The 18847-nt window shown below is 46.2% G+C and overlaps 1 protein-coding gene across 4 annotated transcripts in view; it reads left to right on the top strand.

Annotated features, from left to right (window-relative positions):
- cpt1ab (carnitine palmitoyltransferase 1Ab (liver)) overlaps positions 1-18847 on the top strand; it is a 29624-nt gene that overhangs the window by 4565 nt on the left and 6212 nt on the right. For 2 of the 4 annotated variants that reach the window (XM_042108662.1, XM_042108665.1), the window contains exons 4-14: positions 2547-2718; positions 3412-3513; positions 3881-4018; positions 4137-4214; positions 5023-5130; positions 5708-5795; positions 8344-8539; positions 13652-13840; positions 16216-16321; positions 16969-17085; positions 17840-18004. In XM_042108662.1, coding sequence (XP_041964596.1) covers positions 2547-2718; positions 3412-3513; positions 3881-4018; positions 4137-4214; positions 5023-5130; positions 5708-5795; positions 8344-8539; positions 13652-13840; positions 16216-16321; positions 16969-17085; positions 17840-18004 — 1459 coding nt within the window. Of the gene's footprint in view, positions 1-1637; positions 1712-2546; positions 2719-3411; positions 3514-3880; positions 4019-4136; positions 4215-5022; positions 5131-5707; positions 5796-6538; positions 6624-8343; positions 8540-13651; positions 13841-16215; positions 16322-16968; positions 17086-17839; positions 18005-18847 lie in introns of those variants that run through there. The other 2 variants (XM_042108666.1, XM_042108663.1) reach the window with 2 other exon arrangements.

Genomic DNA, 18847 nt, shown 5'->3' on the forward strand with positions numbered 1-18847 from the left:
ACTGCCAGCGAGTGCGAGAGAGCGAGTGAAATGTCTCCATCCGGTTTCGTATAATTGCTCTAAGGCTACTGAAGGAAGTGTAGTGGTTGCAGAGTGAAGGTGTTTTTCACAGGTGTCATTAAAGGTGGGAAAATTGTAAAAATATGTAAAAATATGCCTTATGTTTCGTGTTGTAGCCGAGGGCTGAGAGGTACGTAGGTGGCCTATGCAAGCGATAGAGCCTGAGAAGGAGCTGGTAAGTTAGCGATAGGGTGGCCTACGTTCGGATTTGGGCCGGACAGTTTAAAACCCCTGTCCAGTGCAGCCTCAAGCCGGACGCTCATTTGTCCTCCTTTTTGGAGTTGAAAAGCGCTGGGCTTCTAGAATCTTTGCTCGGACGCAGCATCGTTTTACAAATTATGGACGCGAAGACTGCTGGTCAAATTATGCGCGGTGCTTCTGTCACTCGTCTGATAATTTGCTGCGCGATTTATGAAGGAACCACAGACCGACAGAGGAAATACTTATTAAGTTGATCTGTTGCATCTCTAGCGTGTTTTGCTGGCCTTGCCTAAGTAAATATATGTCTAAGTTATAATAGGCCTACCTGTAATATCTGTCTACATCTTGCTTGCCAGCCTTTCCTAGTACTTCGCAAAAGTTGTGAAATATAACCGCATATTTTTTTTAATGTCGGCGACTGGCTACATAAAAAAACGCATCTGTAAGTGCGTTCATAATATGTGCGTGCTTGAGATGTTAATGGTTTTACAATGTTTCAGTCAAGCTTTAGTTGGTTTAAATACAACTGGTATGCAAAATGTAAAGAAGTGGATTAACTTTGATTTGCTGTGCTGCATATGGGACAATAGATGCCTAGTAAAGTTAGTAGGCTTATTAAAATATTTAAATAGTCTACCTTTGAAAAAAAAATTGAAGGGAGTCCAGTCCAGTACACATGCAAGTAGCCTAGGCTACTACAGACACAGGTGAAGAACAGCCTCAGACAGTAGCACAACCAGATATGTACAGCCAGCTTCAAAAGCAAGCAGCCCAGACCCTAAATTTGGGCATTTATAGCTGTGCAGGTAAATACACAATTATTTTTTTTTGCCAAAATATATTTGGTAACGTCTGTAGACATCCAAAATGGGGTGGGTGTTAAAATTAGTAGAAAAAAACTATTGCATAAAACAGTTTTGAGTTGTATCTTTTTTGCCGTGGTATAGTCTTAATTTTTCCATTTAGATGTCTTGAAAAGGTCTTAAAAGTCTTTACATTTGCACTTGGAAAATGTGCAGATACCCTGTTTATGTGTTTAAAGCATGTTTCTCATTCAGATTTGGTCATTTGTTGTACTTTATGTGTTTAAAGCATGTTTCTCATTCAGATTTGGTGTTATTTTTAGAACTAGGTGAAAGGTTACCATGTGGAATTCCATGGAGTATGCCTTGTTGTGTAATGCCTTTGTGTGACCTGGTTGATGTGGGAAAGTGATATAGAAAGCTGTGGGTTGACCAATAGCATTATACTGTACTTCATGCACTATATTTCATGTACTGCATTGGGCAGATTTGAAAGTCTATTGTTATGGTTATTACTTATTTTTTTCCTTTATTCACATAGGACAGTGAAGAGTGATAGGAAGCGAGTGGGAGAGAGAGATCGGGTGGGATCTGGAAATGACAGTGGGTTGGATTTGAAACCAGGTCCGCGTGGGCACTTGAATGTGGTATGGACGCTGCAGCCTCTTGCTCCATACCTTTAAAAATATATATATAACAGCAAACAATATTTTTTGATGTTCTAACTACTTTATGAGGGGACAAAGGAGTTGTGATCAAAGGAGTCAATATCTCTTGTTAGGCTGAATCCTCTGCAACTTCCTGGTGAAGCTGTTCAATAGAAAATGTGAGTCAAAGTACAAACCGTGCCTGCGGGTGAAATATGTTACTGGCAGTGTTGCACTTTGTTCACAAATAAAAAATCTGGCGGAAGTGTTCCTCTCAGGTTTCCCCCCACCTTTTCTCATAGATTCACCACAGGGTAGGGAGTCCTGTTGGGATGTACAGTACAGTGCAGTACTCACAGCATTGCAACATCCATTAGGGCCTACATAGATATGACAGTTGCTGAAGCCAAAAGGGCAATGTGTGTGTCTCTCTGCGTGTGTATTTGTATGTGTGTGAGGAATATGTGAGAGAGAGCAGTATGTGAACTCTTTCCACCAGAGTTTATGCAATCAATGCTACCTGACACAAATACCTAAGATCTGTTCTTCTGTTTGCTGTGATGTGGCATGCCGTGACGATGCCATTGTGCTAGATCAGGAAGCCCGAAAGAGCCTTACGTAATCAATGACCACTCTTTAGAGGCATCATACTATTTGTACATTAACGTTACCTAGATAAAACATTTTGACCGGAGTGAAGAAATCTTCAATCATTCAATAATTGCTATTATTAACATACACTTAAATGTGAATTCAGATATTTTAACACAAATCAATATTCCTCTTAGCAGTTAGTCTATTTTCAGTATTACTGAGTGTTTTTCCCTCTCTGCAGTAAGTACATGGCGGAGGACAGCCAGCATGTGGTAGGGGGTGTACTGGTTGGCACAGGGCTCTGGGTGACCATTATCTTCGTCATGAGGAATGTCCTGAAGTACCTTCTCTCCTGGCACGGCTGGATGTACAACCAACATGGCAAAATGTCCATAAAAACCAGCATCTGGATGGTCAGTACATTCTCAGTAAATGTCTTGGTTGATGACACTAATATTTTTGAATGGGGAAAGCGAACACACACCAAGAGTTGACATTTTCTTGAGGTGCTGGTCACGGGATACGTAATGTGATCAACAGAGGGAGGCTGCACACTCTCGCAGCTCATATGCCAGTAGTTTAATACAAACAACGTTTCGGCCTGTGGCCTTTCTCAAGTCTTATAAGTCTTACTTTGTGTGCGGCCTCCCTCTGTTGATCACATGATGACACTAATATGTCATTGAGATTAATGTCTGTCCCTATGAAACTTACATATCACTGGGATATGTGCCCCAGCCTGAGTCACGCAAAACTGGTACATCTTTCAGTTTTTGTTTTCAGTTTTTCATATCAAGCATGTCTCTTAATTCAGTGATTGTCCATCCTGCTTAAAGGGCTCCTCCATAGTACATGCCTCCTAACTGTGTGTGCAGACTGGCCTGCTATCTCGCAGCTGCTTATGGCAGGGACAGATAAGACACATGTGCTGGAGGGGGCTTTAGGCTTGACACCCCCCTTGATCACCACAACTGTTTAAAGTGCATATGTCCAAACTCAAGCACAAGCCGGCGGCGGCCCATGTAACAGTAACCTTTTGCCTACTCAGTGCCGTGTCACGCCACTGCCTCACATGCAGTGTATGTGTGCTCTGTCGTCTTCTCCAGGTCCTGGTCAGGCTGTTCTCTGGGAGGAAACCCATGTTGTACAGCTTCCAGAATGCCCTGCCCCGGCTACCCGTCCCCTCAGTGAAAGACACAATGAGACGGGTAAGAGGGATTACTCTCTCCCTCTCTCTCTCTATTTCTTTCTCTCTATTTCTTTCTCTCTTTCTTCTCTCTATCCACACACCTTCAAACAGTGCTCAGAAAGCCATGAAGCTTGCAATAAACAATCTGTTGGTCATCGAGAAAGTAGCCGGCGACTATGGAGAAGCACCGTCTTTATCTTTGAGTGCAGGGAGAGACATGGCACAGACAGAGAGCCATTGTGACTGAATGAAGGCCTCTTGATGTTGGGTGACAAAGAGGGATTTTAAAACGATTTTAAAGGGCTTAAGGAAAGTAAGAAACACCAGCTGCCAGGCCCGTGAGCTCTACTGAGCATTCAGACAACCCCTCTGTGTCTCCTCCACAGTACCTGGAGTCAGCGCGGCCGCTCATGGACGACGAGGAGTACAATAGGATGGAAGGTCTGGCCAAGGACTTTGAGAAGAACCTTGGCCCCAGGCTTCAGTGGTATCTCAAGCTCAAGTCCTGGTGGACCTCCAATTACGTAAGTCACACTCCAGTGACGAATAACAAAATGTCAGTTCACTCTGTTGATTTTGGTGTTGTTTTAATTTAAGGTAATTAAAATGTTTTGATTTCTTGTCTTGCTGTTTCATTTGTAGGTCAGTGACTGGTGGGAGGAGTACATTTATCTCCGAGGCAGAGGACCCATCATGGTCAACAGCAACTACTATGCCATGGTAACGTCTCTATTATGCCATGGTAACGTCTCTTATTATGCCATGGTAACGTCTCTAATATGCCATGGTAACCTCTTTACTCTGGCATGCTGTGTACATTTACACTGCAGCCATGTGTGAGGAAATATTGTGACTCTGTTTATTTGTCACTACTGGTGATGAACACATGAGTTCCTCTAAAGGATGATAAAAAAATGACTCAAAGGATAAAAATACAAGCAAGAAGCAAAAGCAAAACCCCAGTTAGGTGAACCAGGATTACATGTCTGTGGAGCACTCATGACTTTGTTGTAATCTTGGGTGTTTGTCTAATTGAGTTTAATACCAAATAGGATTAACGACTTCGCTGCTATGATCTAAGGGCTGAAGGCTTCAGTAAAGGCCTAATTAATTACATTAAGTTAGTCCTAGCGGTTTGCACCACACAGGCCTATTTGCTGATGTTGGTCAGTTAATAAAATACAATTGAATCATTGTGCTCATTCACTGGCTGATAACAGTATTATCTTGTTGATGATAGTTAATAGTGGAAATACAGAAGCAACTTGTTCAACTGGTATGGGAGAGGTGCCTCTTATGTGATGTGTGTGTGTGTGTGTGTGTGTGTGTTTGTGTATGCATGCATGTGTATGCATGTGTCATAGCAGTTTCTATTTTACTTGTGTAACAACAACAGAAGCATCTTATCACTGTGATTGTACTTTGCCTTCTGCCAGTCCCTTTTCATCTTACCATCACTGTCTTGCCCTTCACTCCCCTTCCTCCTCTCCCTCTCCTCCTCCTCCTCTCTCCTTCTCTCTGCCCCCAGGACTTCCTGTACGTGTTCCCCACCCACTTGCAGGCTGCCCGTGCTGGTAACGCCATCCACGCCATCATGTTCTACCGGAGAAAACTAGACCGGGCCCAGATCAAGCCGGTAGGTCCTCCTCTCAGCCACCCCTCTGCTCCTTGGTGACACACACCAGTATCTTACACACAGTGTGCTACAGAGCCTCGTGAGTCATGAACCCAAGGAAGCCAGTGGAGGACCTGTGGATGAGGTTGAGATCATGAAGGTTTTATTGCTGTGTAATTGTGTAAGATATGTATTAGCTGTAAGGAACTGATTGATCCCATGCATTTGAACTGGATTGATCCCATGCATTTGAACTGACTCAATGACTGTAATCGTGTGCCCTGTGTGTTGTTATGAATTAAATTGGGAGTCTTCCCTCCCTTTGCAGTTCCTGAGGAACTGAAACCCTTCTATAAAAAGCCACAGCACACACACTGTACATCCCTCTCTCCCTCCTTTCGTTTCTCTCCATCTTCCTTTCTGTGCCTATCCCTCTTTCTTTTTTCAGGCTTTCTCTCTGTCTGTTTTTCCCCACGTCTCTGTTTGATGTTGATGTGACCAGTGACAGATGAATGTATTTATTTGTTTGTTTGTTTGTTTGTTTCACCCCTCCCGTCTCTTGGATGCTGCTCTGTGGCTTGTTGGGCCGCACCTGCAGCTATTCTTGCTGGAGAACCGAGTGCCACTTTGCTCGGCCCAGTGGGAGCGGATGTTTAACACGTCTCGCGTCCCCGGTCAGGAGTCAGGTAAGAGTAGGACCAAGCAGGTCAGTCAGCAGCGCTGTGCCCCTGCTCTCCCTCCCTGGATCCACCGTGCAGACCAAATCCCTTTCACCAAACTCCACCCCTGCCCAGTCTCAGGCCACCAGCACAGCCCAGAGCAAAGGAAACTGGCCACAAAAACGCCAAAAGCCTTAGTGCCATCCATCAAAAAATGTCTAATAAGGGGAGAACCGCCACTCTCGGGAAACAGATTGCAGGTACAATAGAGTTAATAAGGAGTGATCCGGCTCTCCGTAAACGGGCTCTGGTGCCATCAAGCACTATAGTTCTGGACCTGTCTGTAAATTTCTGTTTTCATATGGCTTAAGCAAAAATATCTAAGCTTTTTGTAGGTGATTATTTGTAGGGGAGTCCATGATACTATACCCGACTTTTGCTGATGCTTTTCCATTGGCGAAGGTGTGCTGGTGGTATGAGTGGACAGAGTGGATGTTTGACCATTCTCCAACTCCAGAATGATCCTTCGTTGGTCTGCAGATCAGCCAAACCATTCTCTGTCTTATCTTCTCTCACTGGTCATCTTTCTCATTCACAGCAGAAAGCCTCCCCTCCCTCAGCCCCCCTCCCCTCCCTCAGCCCCCCCTCTCTCCTCCAGTGGCTCAGGAGGCCGACCCTCAGTGAACTTGGCGGTGTGCACCCCATCCCCCCCCCTTGCTTCTTGTCTCTTTGCTCATGTGTTTGACCCCGTCATTCTTGCCTTTTTCCAGCTCATGCTTCTAAACACTATCCCCATGTGCTCGTCCCAATACGAGCGAATGTTCAACACCAGTCGCACCCCGGGGGTCGACACAGGTAGAGTTTACGGAGCCGCCTCCCCCTACCCCTCCGCAACCCTAATTCAGACTGATCGCCCGGCCCGTAAAACCACAAGCCGTTGCATGCAGGCTCACACACCTCACCATTGCAATGGAGCCTGCAATTACAGCTAATTCTGATGCCCAGCTGTGGGAAGTAATACACCTCACTGATTGAATTGGATTGATATTAATTGGATGTGGTTTGGGGATATTAAGTCTGTGAGTGTAAATGGTAAGCATGCTGTGTGTGGCAAGGGGAGAATATCACTGTTATCTGGACTGGACAGTGCCCTCAGTGTATTTGTCCTCAGAACACAGTGGGTTGCTAATGATTAGGTTCGTCATTGTACAACAAGGAAACAGGGACAAGTGGAAGGAAAGATTAAAGTCCTTAGTGAAGTAGGCTATTCACCTGAAAGATATGAGATGATTCTTACTACCAAGTTTTACGATCTCAGATTGTTATTACTGCAGGGGTGTGACTCATTATGATGTGGATTGCTATACGTGGCATGAGGACAGTTGAGACGTGTGTCCCAACATAAAAAAGGAAACAAAACAGAATATTAATAAACATAAATATCAATGAATATTCATATCTTAAAGGGACAGTCTTGGTTTATGCAATGGATCCTCTGTGTTATATTTTGATATATTTGAGATCAGGTTTGCTGGTGTTTTAGTGGGAGGAATGTGGCAAAATATTGACATATTTTGTAGATCATCCAGATACAGTATATCACTAATTATGACCACAGTAAAATCCACAAATGAGATTGTGGAAACTGCAACAAATAAGAACATGTGTGGGAGTAATCACTAGTGGGAAAAAGTTGTATTGGGGCCGCCTCAGGGAAGGTGTTCAAGCATACTGCATGTGATCACTCTGGATCTAACTAACACCTGTTGGAAATCTCGGCTGATGAAACATGGATGAAATCAAAACATGTTTTTGTGTGAATCTGAGCAAACTCCCATCCAATCTTCCATCTTGGAGTCATCCTTGTGGGTCTATCTTTCTGTTTCCTTCCTGACCACTCCCATCCCATCTCTGCTTCATTATCTGCATCAGCCAGTTAGCATTCATTAGCTTAACCAGTAGTTGATGAGCCTCATCCACAAATGACCACTGTGGCATTTTCAGCAGCACTTAATCCAGCATCCCACTGTGAACTCGTCAGTTATGTAACACATTCAGTAACCCGATCCAGCTGTTTTAGTTGAGAAGCTGAATTCCTCACTGGGTCATTTTTTGATGGGACTGCACTGACTGTTTGGTCAGAGCTAATTAATTTTCTGCGTTCTACTTTTTGAAACTATTAAATTCTCTTTGGTGGGCTTTGAATCGATTTTAAACCACCGTTTATATTCCTTCATACAATGTTGTTCCTGTTATATAGGTTTTAATTTAGTCTATTTATTTCATACTGTATGTATGTGAAATTACATACAATATTCTATATGATATGTTTAACTTATTAATTACATAGGTAGTTATAGAATGGCATCAGCTTGATCATTAAACTGACAATTTGGCTGTGTGCCCTCAAGAAGAGCATAATGTAATTGTTGAATAGTGTTGTCCTGCTGAAGAGGTCTGAAAGCAGTGATGTTTCTGGACCGTGAGGTCCGTGACCTCATCGAAAGTTTCCCACTCATCCTCATTCCTCCTTCCCACGCTGTCTGGACGCTCGCCCTGACCGGTGTGTGAGCAGACACCATTCAGCACGTGACGGAAAGCAAACACATCGCAGTCTTCCACCGCGGCCGCTTCTTCAAAGTGTACGTGTTCTATGACGGGCGCCTGCTCCTACCCCGGGAGATCGAACAGCAGATGGAACGCATCCTCGCCGATAAGTCTGAGCCACAGTTCGGCGAGCAGGCACTGGCCGCACTCACCGCCGGAGACAGGTAAGGACCCCTCCTGAGTTTTTAGAAGCAAGAAGCACTGACACAATTTTGTGATGAATTACTGAGGCAAGGTGTAGGCTATTTTACACTGCCTCTTAATCTAAAGTCATCTTATTCTCATAAACAATGTCTGAAATAGAAGCAATACTTCTGAATATTTGTTGTATTTCATGTTCTCGATGAACAAAACAATTATTTACTGCCCTATTGTTAAAGACAAGCACATTTTGGTAAACTATATTAAGACAGGTATTGTGTACATAGTAATATATAGATAGAAACAACGTGTTGTATTTCTCTGCAGGTCCTTTGGTGATGTTTTACGAGTTTATCATTGTGTAGTGAACTGAGCCTAGCTGGTTCATGACTGAACTCCCATAATGCTGTGCAGTGTATGTGTGTGTGTAATGTTGATGTTGGTTTTAGTATGAGTAATCGCATTTGCCTTGTCATGTATGTGTTAGCTGGTATAGTCTTTATGTTGTACCTCATGTGTTTACCCCGTGTATTGTATGTGACTACCCTGTTTGTGTATCGTGCTTGTTTAATTGACCTCCTTTGTTTTGCCTGTGTAATGACGTTCGTGTGTTTTGGTGCGTAACCAATAAAACCATTCTGAGACAACTTTGCAAGATTGTTACATTGGTGTCAGAAGTGGGATGACGACCCCTACTGGACGGGAGGAGAAAGGTGCAACTGATGCCCTGGCGATGATGAGTTTCCTGCCAAGACGCCTCTTTGACAGCGCGCTCGCCCATGGCCACCTGCTGGGCCCAGCAGACGAAGCCAGCCTGCAGCGTGACCGTGACGGAGACCCGGCAACAGGAGGAAACGAACCGGGCTGATGGCAGCATCCCGCCACTTGAACCCGCTCCACACGGGAGCGATGGAAACCGGCCGTTCCCCGGTGCGACGACGGCGGTAGAAGGGCGCCCCAGCGTAAAGTTGCCCCACTACAATGGCGAAAGGCCGCTGGCGACATACCTGGTACAGGTCCGGCTGGCAGCCGAGCTGAATGGCTGGTCGGGGGAGAGAACGGGCGTACAGGTGGCGTTGGCTCTGGAGGGGGAAGCGCTACAAGTATTAGAAGACCTGCCACCGGCGGAGCAAGTAAGCTGGACCGCAATCGAAGCAGCTCTGCAACGACGATTTGGCCAGAGAATCTTCATCAGCGATGCCAGAGAACAACTCGCTTCCAGACGGCGACACAAGGACGAGAGACTGGGCAAGTTCGCGGCTGACCTGCAGCTGTATGCCCGGCTGGGCTACCCAACGTACAGCCAGGGTCTAAGAGATGGCACTGGAAGCGTTCGTGCGAGGCATCCACCCAGAGCGGCTAAAAGAACACCTTCGCCTGAGCGCCCCCAGCTCGCTGTCCGCGGCCCTCGCGGAAGCCGAACGGGTGGAAAACATCTTTCGCACAACAGAGTCGAGGCATTGCGTACCCCAGACATCGATGGAGGAAGACGAGGAGGAACTGGAGGTGACGCGGCAGACCACGACACAGCGCCGCCCACGCGAGTGGAAGAGGCCGGCCAGCGGAGACGCATGCCACCGGTGTGGCGAGCCGGGACACATCGCGTGGTACTGCCCAGCCCCGGCACCCCTCACGCTCGCGCCCCAGTTACTAGAAGACGGTGGCACGGCGGGAGGGGCTATGGCCAAAACATGGGCTATGGCCGGCTCGGCCAAACCAGAGGATGTGGACTGCACGCTAGACGGGACTTGGTGTCGCGCCTTGATCGATACTGGCTCCACCATCTCGCTTGTGTGCCCCGGTCTCTTACCCGGCACGCTGGTAGCCAGACCCAGAGGCTGGGAAAAGACAAAAACGCGCATCACAACAGTTACCGGAGAGCGAGCGGAACTGTATGGACAAAAAGTGGTGTGCGTGTGCATCAACGGTGAGACGGCGAGCCGCCGGCTTTGGTTGGCTAGCATTCAGGATGATTGCACGACCCCTACTGGACACACATTCCACATTCTACATTCTCGGCCTGGACGTGCTAGAGAAATGGGGGGCTGTGGTGGACATTTCCCGGTTCACACTACACTTGGGGACGAGCAGCGTAGTGTTGCACACGGCAGGGAAAACAGAGCATGAAGTGCGGAGAGCTGACACGACGAAGAATTCTCCAACTCGCTCCACACAAGTCCACAGGAAGCAAACTCGCAAAGAGTACTCATCATCCCAGACTCCGCCCCCCCCCACACAAGCCCGCGAAACTCAAGCCCGCGAAAACAACAGGTCTCATCCAGGTCCGCTCGCTGAAGCCGCCACTGCTCAGCTCACGCCCACCAGGGAGGAGCCAAGAGAGCGGGTTGAGCAAACACCACTCTCCGCTCAGAGAGCGCGGCCCTCTGTAGAGACAAGGCAAGCCGTAAATGAACTCTGCACTCGTAGCTGTGAGGGGCTGAGTGAAGCACAGGGTAGCCAGGTGCGGAGACTACTAGCAGCGTACACCGACATCTTCGCCGCAAGAGATGAGGACTGCACCCGAACGAGCCTGGTCCAACACGATATCGACACCGGAAATGCCCGGCCCATTCGACTTCAGCCTCATCGCTTACCGTTCGCCAAACGACAAGCAGCTGAAGAAAAGATCAAGGAAATGGCCGCGGCAGGAGTGATAGAGCCAAGCAGTAGTCCCTGGGCTGCGCCGGCTGTACTCGTCCGGAAGAAGGACGGCTCGTGGCGGTTCTGTGTTGACTACAGGCGCCTCAACCAGGTAACCCGGAAAGACTCCTACCCGCTCCCCCGCATTGACGATGCGCTGGACAGCATTGCCGGCTCCTGCTGGTTTAGCTCGCTGGACTTACGCAGTGGCTACTGGCAGATTGAGCTAGCCCCGGAAGCTCGGCCGAAGACAGCGTTTACCATCGGGCAAGGTCTGTGGCAGTTCCGGGTACTTCCATTCGGCCTATGCAACGGGCCAGCGAACTTTGAGCGGCTGATGGAGCGTGTTGGGGGCATTCCACGAACATGCTGCGTGGTTTACCTGGACGACATCCTGTGTCATGCAACAGACTTCACCGGTGCCATAGGACATCTGGAAAAGGTGTTCGACGCCATACGGGGTGCTGGGCTCAAACTGCACCCGAAAAAGTGCCACCTGTTCCGGAGGCAAACCGGATTCCTGGGCCATGTCGTGGGGGCCGCCGGAGTGGCCACCGACCCAGCTAAGGTGGAGACGGTGAGACGTTGGCCTGTTCCGCGCGATGGTGCTGAGCTGCGGAGCTTCCTGGGCCTGACGTCATATTACCGGTGTTTCATCCGGGACTTTGCTACAGTCGCCAGCCCGCTGCATCGTTTGACGCACAAAGGCCAGCTCTTTGAGTGGACGCGAGAGTGCGACGCGGCATTCCGGCGGCTGCGGAGGGCGCTATGTGAGGCCCCAGTGCTCGCTTTCCCTGACCCTCAACTGCCGTTCATCCTGGACACCGACGCCAGCGACGTGGGCGTCGGCGCCGTCCTCTCTCAAGCAGGCGAGCAGGGCGAGCAGGTGGTCGCATACTTCAGCCGCTCACTGGACCGAGCGGAGAAGAATTACTGCGTGACCTGCAGAGAACTGTTGGCTGTGGTGGTGGCAGTGCGCCATTTCCGAACCTACCTCTACGGCAAACGGTTCCTGCTGAGAACGGACCATGCATCGCTCACCTGGCTACTGAACTTCAAAGAACCAGAGGGCCAGCTGGCTCGCTGGCTGGAGGCGCTCCAGGACTACGACATGGAGATTCGACACCGGGCGGGTCTCCTTCACGGCAACGTGGATGCCCTGTCCAGGCGTCCGTGTGCAGCAGACCAGTGCCAGCACTGCCACCGGAGGGAGGAGAGGAGCCTGGCCACGGCTCAACCGGAGCCCGCTCGTCGGCTACAGGCTGCATCACCGCTGGCAGAGAGAGAGAGTTGCTGTTTTCAACCTCAACGAGGCAGAGGTGTTTGCTGAGGTTTGCCAGCGCATGGGCATCCGGAAAACGAGAATGACACCTCTGCATCCACAAAGCGACGGGCTAGTGGAACGGTTTAATCGGACGCTAGCAGTGCAGCTGGCCATATTGGCCGATCGCCGACAAAAGGACTGGGACTTACACTTGCCCCTGGTGCTGTGGGCATATCGCACAGCGGTGCAAGAGTCAACGAAATGCACACCGGCAGCTCTGTTGTACGCACGCCGGTGCACTTGGTGTTCGGTTCGCCTCCGGAAGTGGAGATTGGAGGTAAGCCAGGGCTGGAATACTACAAGCAGCTACGCGAGAGACTGAAAGGAGTACACGAGTTGGCCAGACAGGCTATGAGTGAAGCTGGAATACGTCAAAAGCGAGCTTACGATACACGCTGTCGCGGCCAGGAGTTCCAAACCGGCGATAAAGTTTGGGTGTACTGCCCGGAGAGAAAGAAAGGCATTTCCCCGAAACTCACTAGCCAGTGGGTCGGGCCGTGCGATGTCTTAGAGAAGCTGTCTGACGTGGTCTATCGTGTGAGACTGATTAAGCGTCGGAGAGTTGTGGCTCTCCACCGTGATCGACTGGCCCCGTATCGACCCATGGCCTCAGCTGAGGGTCGTGGAGACTTGGACACTGATTCTGTGGACCTTGGTGACAATGGAGCTGTGGCTCTAACACCGGTCACCGTGCAGCCGTCCCCGGAAGTCACCGCCGCGACAGCGGGGCGCCCACAACGCCAGCGTCGCGTCCCAGCCAGGCTCATGGACTGACGTAGGGTAAGACTTGAGTCAAAGGGACATAGACTAAGTCTCGGGGGGCTGTGTAGTGAACTGAGCCTAGCTGGTTCATGACTGAACTCCCATAATGCTGTGCAGTGTATGTGTGTGTGTAATGTTGATGTTGGTTTTAGTATGAGTAATCACGTTTACCTTGTCATTTATGTGTTAGCTGGTGTAGTCTTTCTTTATGTTGTACCTCATGTGTTTACCCCGTGTATTGTATGTGACTACCCTGTTTGTGTATCGTGCTTGTTTAATTAACCAATTGTGTTGCCTGTGTAATGACGTTCGTGTGTTTTGATGCATAACCAATAAAACCATTCTGAGACAACTTTGCAAGATTGTTACAATATGATGTCTCATGTGTCTCCCTGCTCTGCGTTCCCAGAATACCCTGGGCCAACGCACGCACAGAATACTTCAGCCGCGGGAAGAACAAGCAGTCGCTGGACGCCATAGAGAAGGCTGCCTTCTTTGTGACCCTGGACGACACAGAGCAGCGCTATGATACTGAAAACCCCATCGAGTCCCTGGACAGCTATGCCAAGTCCCTACTCCATGGGAAGTGCTACGACAGGTCAGTCCAAATGGGTCTACAGGAACGTTAGGCTATTGTGTGTGTGATTACCAGATTCTTACTCTTCTTTTCCTGGGTTTTCTGCTGAGAAGTTTTAATCTGAAAATGTGTTAATCTACATGGAAATGTTAAAGCCTATAATATGATAATAATATAATAGTATATAGAGACCGACCGATCAATCGATCGGCCAGTCGATTTAATCGGCCGATTTTTGCATGCATTCTCTGACACATCTGCAAAAGAAGCGGGCAGTTACGTTAACTCCAGAGGCAAAGTAAACAGTCCAGCCAGTTAACATGAAAGCCAGTTACCGTATAACACCGGCAAGCCCCCTCAATGCTGGACCCCGTTTCTCGAAAGCATTGTTGCTAACCAGTTAGCAACTTAGTAGGTTGCCTATGGGAAATTGCATTGCAACCAAGTAAGTTGCTAACTAAGTTAGCAACGTCACTGTCGAGAAACACACCCCTGGTGACCAGCGTGATGTTTCGATCTAAACTATAGTTACGGACAATCTAAGTGAAAATTGAACTAAAAGAGGACGCAAATCTAACATGTGAACGCTTTATAACACTGTCATCCCATGTCCATTCGTTTTCAACTGCATCGGAGTTGAAGAAGAAATGAAAGTTGCTTAGCGTTGTGGCTACGAGTGCCTTGGGAATGCGCCGACTATGCAAGCCCCCGCCCTCAACGCCGGTGACTGCTATGTTACGATCTAAACTTAAGTAACGGACAATCTAAGTGAAATGATTGAGGAAAAAGAGGACGCACAAATAACAAGTGAACGTTTTAAAACATTGTCATCCCGTGTCAATTCACCCTTCGCTAAGCCACACCCGAAAACCGCCACAGGCCAATCGTGGCTTAGCAACCCGTCACTAGGCACGGGAGGTCTGACAAGCTTTTCGAGTTTTGCCATGTTAACCTGTGGAGACTGAAGGCCTGTGGGTCATGAAGGGCACTTATTTGAATGTGTGGTGCCCTAACCCACGTAAAGACACAGTAAAATAGCATGTTACACTATAGAAACATGATATAATTGGGAACACATATTGTTCTAACTATAAAAATGGCATATTGCATGATATTTCCATAACCGCGAGATACACGCTTCACGATAACGGCAAGAAGTTGTTAACAGACGTTCACCAAGATGTATAGCCCATCAGCAATCTATTAAAAATAACACATATTTGAAGTACCATTCATGATATGTTGTCAAATATTGAAGTTGTGGGAAGTACATAGCTTAAATGGTATGTTTCTTTCGTCCCCCATGCCTGTTCCATTCATTCTGGCCAGGAGAGTCGAATGAAACAAAACGCACATTTGACTTCTGCTTAAATAGCTCATGAACGGTTTTGTTCAGAGATGAAATTCCAACTGTATTTGACAGAGGACAGATGTAGGTTGCTAGTGACAAAATATTAGCTTCCAGTGTGGTACGATGTCTTTGTAAATTACATTTCATTGAAAAGTCCCGGTTCTCCCCCTATGTAATAGACGTGCAGGGTGCTAAAGCTTGTCAGGCATAGCAACAGTAACTAAGGAGGGCGGGACTTAGCGAAGGGTGAATTTGTTTTCGCGATGTATACATGTTTGATTTGATGCATGCTCACAGCATGCTGGGAGACGGAGTTTTATATTGTTGAAACCTAGGTCTGTGGTAAGGCATGGAAGTTCCACAGTGACACTGTATAACCTGAACATGTATTTTGCCGTTTTGAAGTAACTATCTGAAGTTGTCACATCATGGAAGTCTTCTTGCACTCTGTTAAACATATTAAAATGAATAATTAATAGACTAACAGACTGCAAGAAGTCATACATTTGTTAATTCTTGTTGTTATGAATCAATGAGTAGGCCCCTACAGTCATTTTTATATAATAGCCTACATAATATTTCTACTATATACATACATATATAGTGTATATATAGAACATATGTTATTTATCATTTATCATCATTTTTATATAATAGCCTACATAATATTTCTACTATATACATAAATATATAGTGTATATATAGCACATATGTTATTTATCATATGTTGATTTTTTAATGTTCAATTTTCAATAAATCGTGTGAAGTTATCGTGTTAAGTGTTGTGCCTCCTCTTACTAGTATGATTTTTAGCATGACAATTAAGGATAATACGATAGCATATCGGCTCAAAAAATCGGCAGGTCACATCGGCCATCGGCTGACTCCGACCGCTAAAAATCGGCATCGGCTTTAGAAAAACCCAAATCGGTCGGTCTCTAATAATATAATATATAAATGTTATATGTTCTTAACTTTAATCTGAACTACAAAAAAAAGTCAAGATCAATGTTTTGTTTTGTTTTGTTTTGTTTTTTTCATCCAGGTGGTTTGATAAGTCCTTCAACCTCATTGTGTTCAAGAATGGTACCATGGGTCTGAATGCGGAACATTCGTGGGCGGATGCCCCTATAGTTGGTCACCTCTGGGAGGTATGGCATGAGTGAAGCAGGAATGCCCAGTCATGTTTAACCCTGCAGGAACACATTTATTCTAGGTTTTACATTTTCTACAGAAGCACACTTTCTTATAGTCTGAGACAAACAGCTTACTCACTGTGGTGACTAAAGGTTTTAGTATATAGTCAATGCAGTGGTCACGACGCACACAAGGTGTGACGTCACCTAAGCACTCTAGGCATGTATACTTGCGCTTGCCGGTGTGACACTAGTGGCTACTGTAATTTCCCAATTATTACAAGAGGCTGAAATTGGCCACACGCCAGTGGGATTGTCATTTTGACGTCACTCTCGCGTGCATACTGTGTGAGCGTACTGCTCACTTGAAGTAGAACCGGAAATGATCTTTGAAAGTATTGCACGTATTGAAACTCTATTGTATTGTGTCAGTAAGTAAGTGCATGCTCCAGAGAAAAATGGGACCAGAAAGAATGCGCAGAAAGATTTTCATCAGCCAAGTTCATTTTTAGTGGATGAGTTGAGCTTTTTTGTTACGACAGTAAGGAACATAGTTACTAGATATACTGCTTTTTACTGTAGTTAGATGTGAGTGTGTGTATATGACATGTTCGAATAGGAACTAGTTGTGTATTGATGAAATACCTGCTGTGTTGTTGCAGCATGTCTTGTCCATGGACCCTAACAAGCTGGGCTATGCTGAAGATGGCCACTGCAAGGGCAAATTGCACCCCAATCTGCCTGGGCCTCAAAGGCTGCAGTGGGACATCCCAGAGGAGGTGAGGCGCTGTGCGCAAGAATCCATCACTTGCCTGCAACTTCACAATTCATATGCCACAACACAAACACATATTGCAATACATGTTGATTCTGAATAAGGGACATGTCGAAAACAGAATTCAATCTGAATATCTGTTTTTTATAATTCTATATAATAGCGAAGGCATAGCCTTTTACTTAGAAACATTTCAGTTTAGGCCCGCAGAGATCTTGAAAGTAAATTTTGATGAATGATTCTATTTGAAGATTTGATAGTTTTAACTTTAAAACTTTAAATGAAATGCTTTTAGTATTTTGATGCTGCATAGATACAGCAGCATCTGTATCCATCGATATAAGGTACATCATGATATATCGCAATATCGATATTTTGAACTCCAACTACTCCAGACTACTGATATGAATATGATTGAATAATCCATCCACCTATCCATTTAAAACATCCAAAATGCATATAATATTTGATCCCATTGTTTGAAGACAGTACAGTACTTGGGTGGATGGTTATTTTGACTGGCAGCCTCAAGTGCCACTCGACTAAAACAACTTAAATAATTTGAATTATAAACATTTTCTCAGGTTTCTCAAGATATAGGATCTTGTGTTTGTGTTATTTACATTTACATTCATCTAGCAGATCGGCCTAGAGTATAGTGCACATACTGTATACAGTACACTTCACGTGGTGTATGTGTGCCACAGTGTTAGCTGACATCTCCATGCTAATGTCATGTCTCGCTCTGGTCCCCTCAGTGCCAGAACATCATCAACAGCTCGCTGAATGTGGCCAAGGCCCTGGCTGACGACGTAGACTGCCACATCATCCCCTTCAGTGACTTTGGCAAGGGCCTTATCAAGAAGTGCCGCACCAGCCCCGACGCCTTCATTCAGATCGCTCTCCAGCTCGCACACTTCAGGGTGAGAAGCATACACACACTCTTACAAGTGCTAAACTGAACATGGACATAGTGTACATACACACACACACACACACACACAAACATGCATAGTGAGGAGGCTCGTCCATTGAAGAAAAGGAGTACAATCTTCCCTAAACTTTTCAGGGAAATTAAAGTAATACATTCTACATACACTATCAGTCAAAAGTTTGGAGACACTTAAAACATTTCCATTCCATTTTGGACAGAATACCAGCTGAGGTCATTTGCATTGTTTTTTACTCAGGGCAGCAGTTTTCAGATTACATTACGTGCTTACATTATTACAAAAGGGTTTTCCAATGTTTTCTCAGTTAGTCTTTTAAAAGGATATCAGATTAGCAAACAGAATGAGCTTTTGCAACATTGGATGAATGGTTGCGGATAATGGGCTATGTAGATATTGCATTAAAGATCAGCCATTTCTTTCTACAGCAGTCGAGAAACCTTTTGCAATTATGTAAGCACATAATGTAATCTGAAAACTGCTGCCCTGATTAAAAAATGAATGCAAATGATCTCAGCTGGTATTTTGTGTATAATGGAGTGGAATGAAAATTTCTAAGTGTCTCCAAACTTTTGACTGGTAGTGTACATTTAACCAGTGCACTTATTAAAACAACCAACAACAAATTGCTTTTTAAACACAATGTCACTGAAATCAATAAAATTCCTGAAAGTGACCTCTACCGTAATTGAAAATTTCTGCACAGAGGGTCTTCCTCCCCAAGATCCCCATTAGTGCCACACACACACACACCCTCTTACATACACACACTATTATAAACGTTCCAAACCCCAGCGGTTCGTGAGTAATATGAGA

Source organism: Alosa sapidissima, chromosome 11 (assembly GCF_018492685.1).
Source record: "Alosa sapidissima isolate fAloSap1 chromosome 11, fAloSap1.pri, whole genome shotgun sequence".
Taxonomy (NCBI): Eukaryota; Metazoa; Chordata; class Actinopteri; order Clupeiformes; family Clupeidae; genus Alosa; species Alosa sapidissima.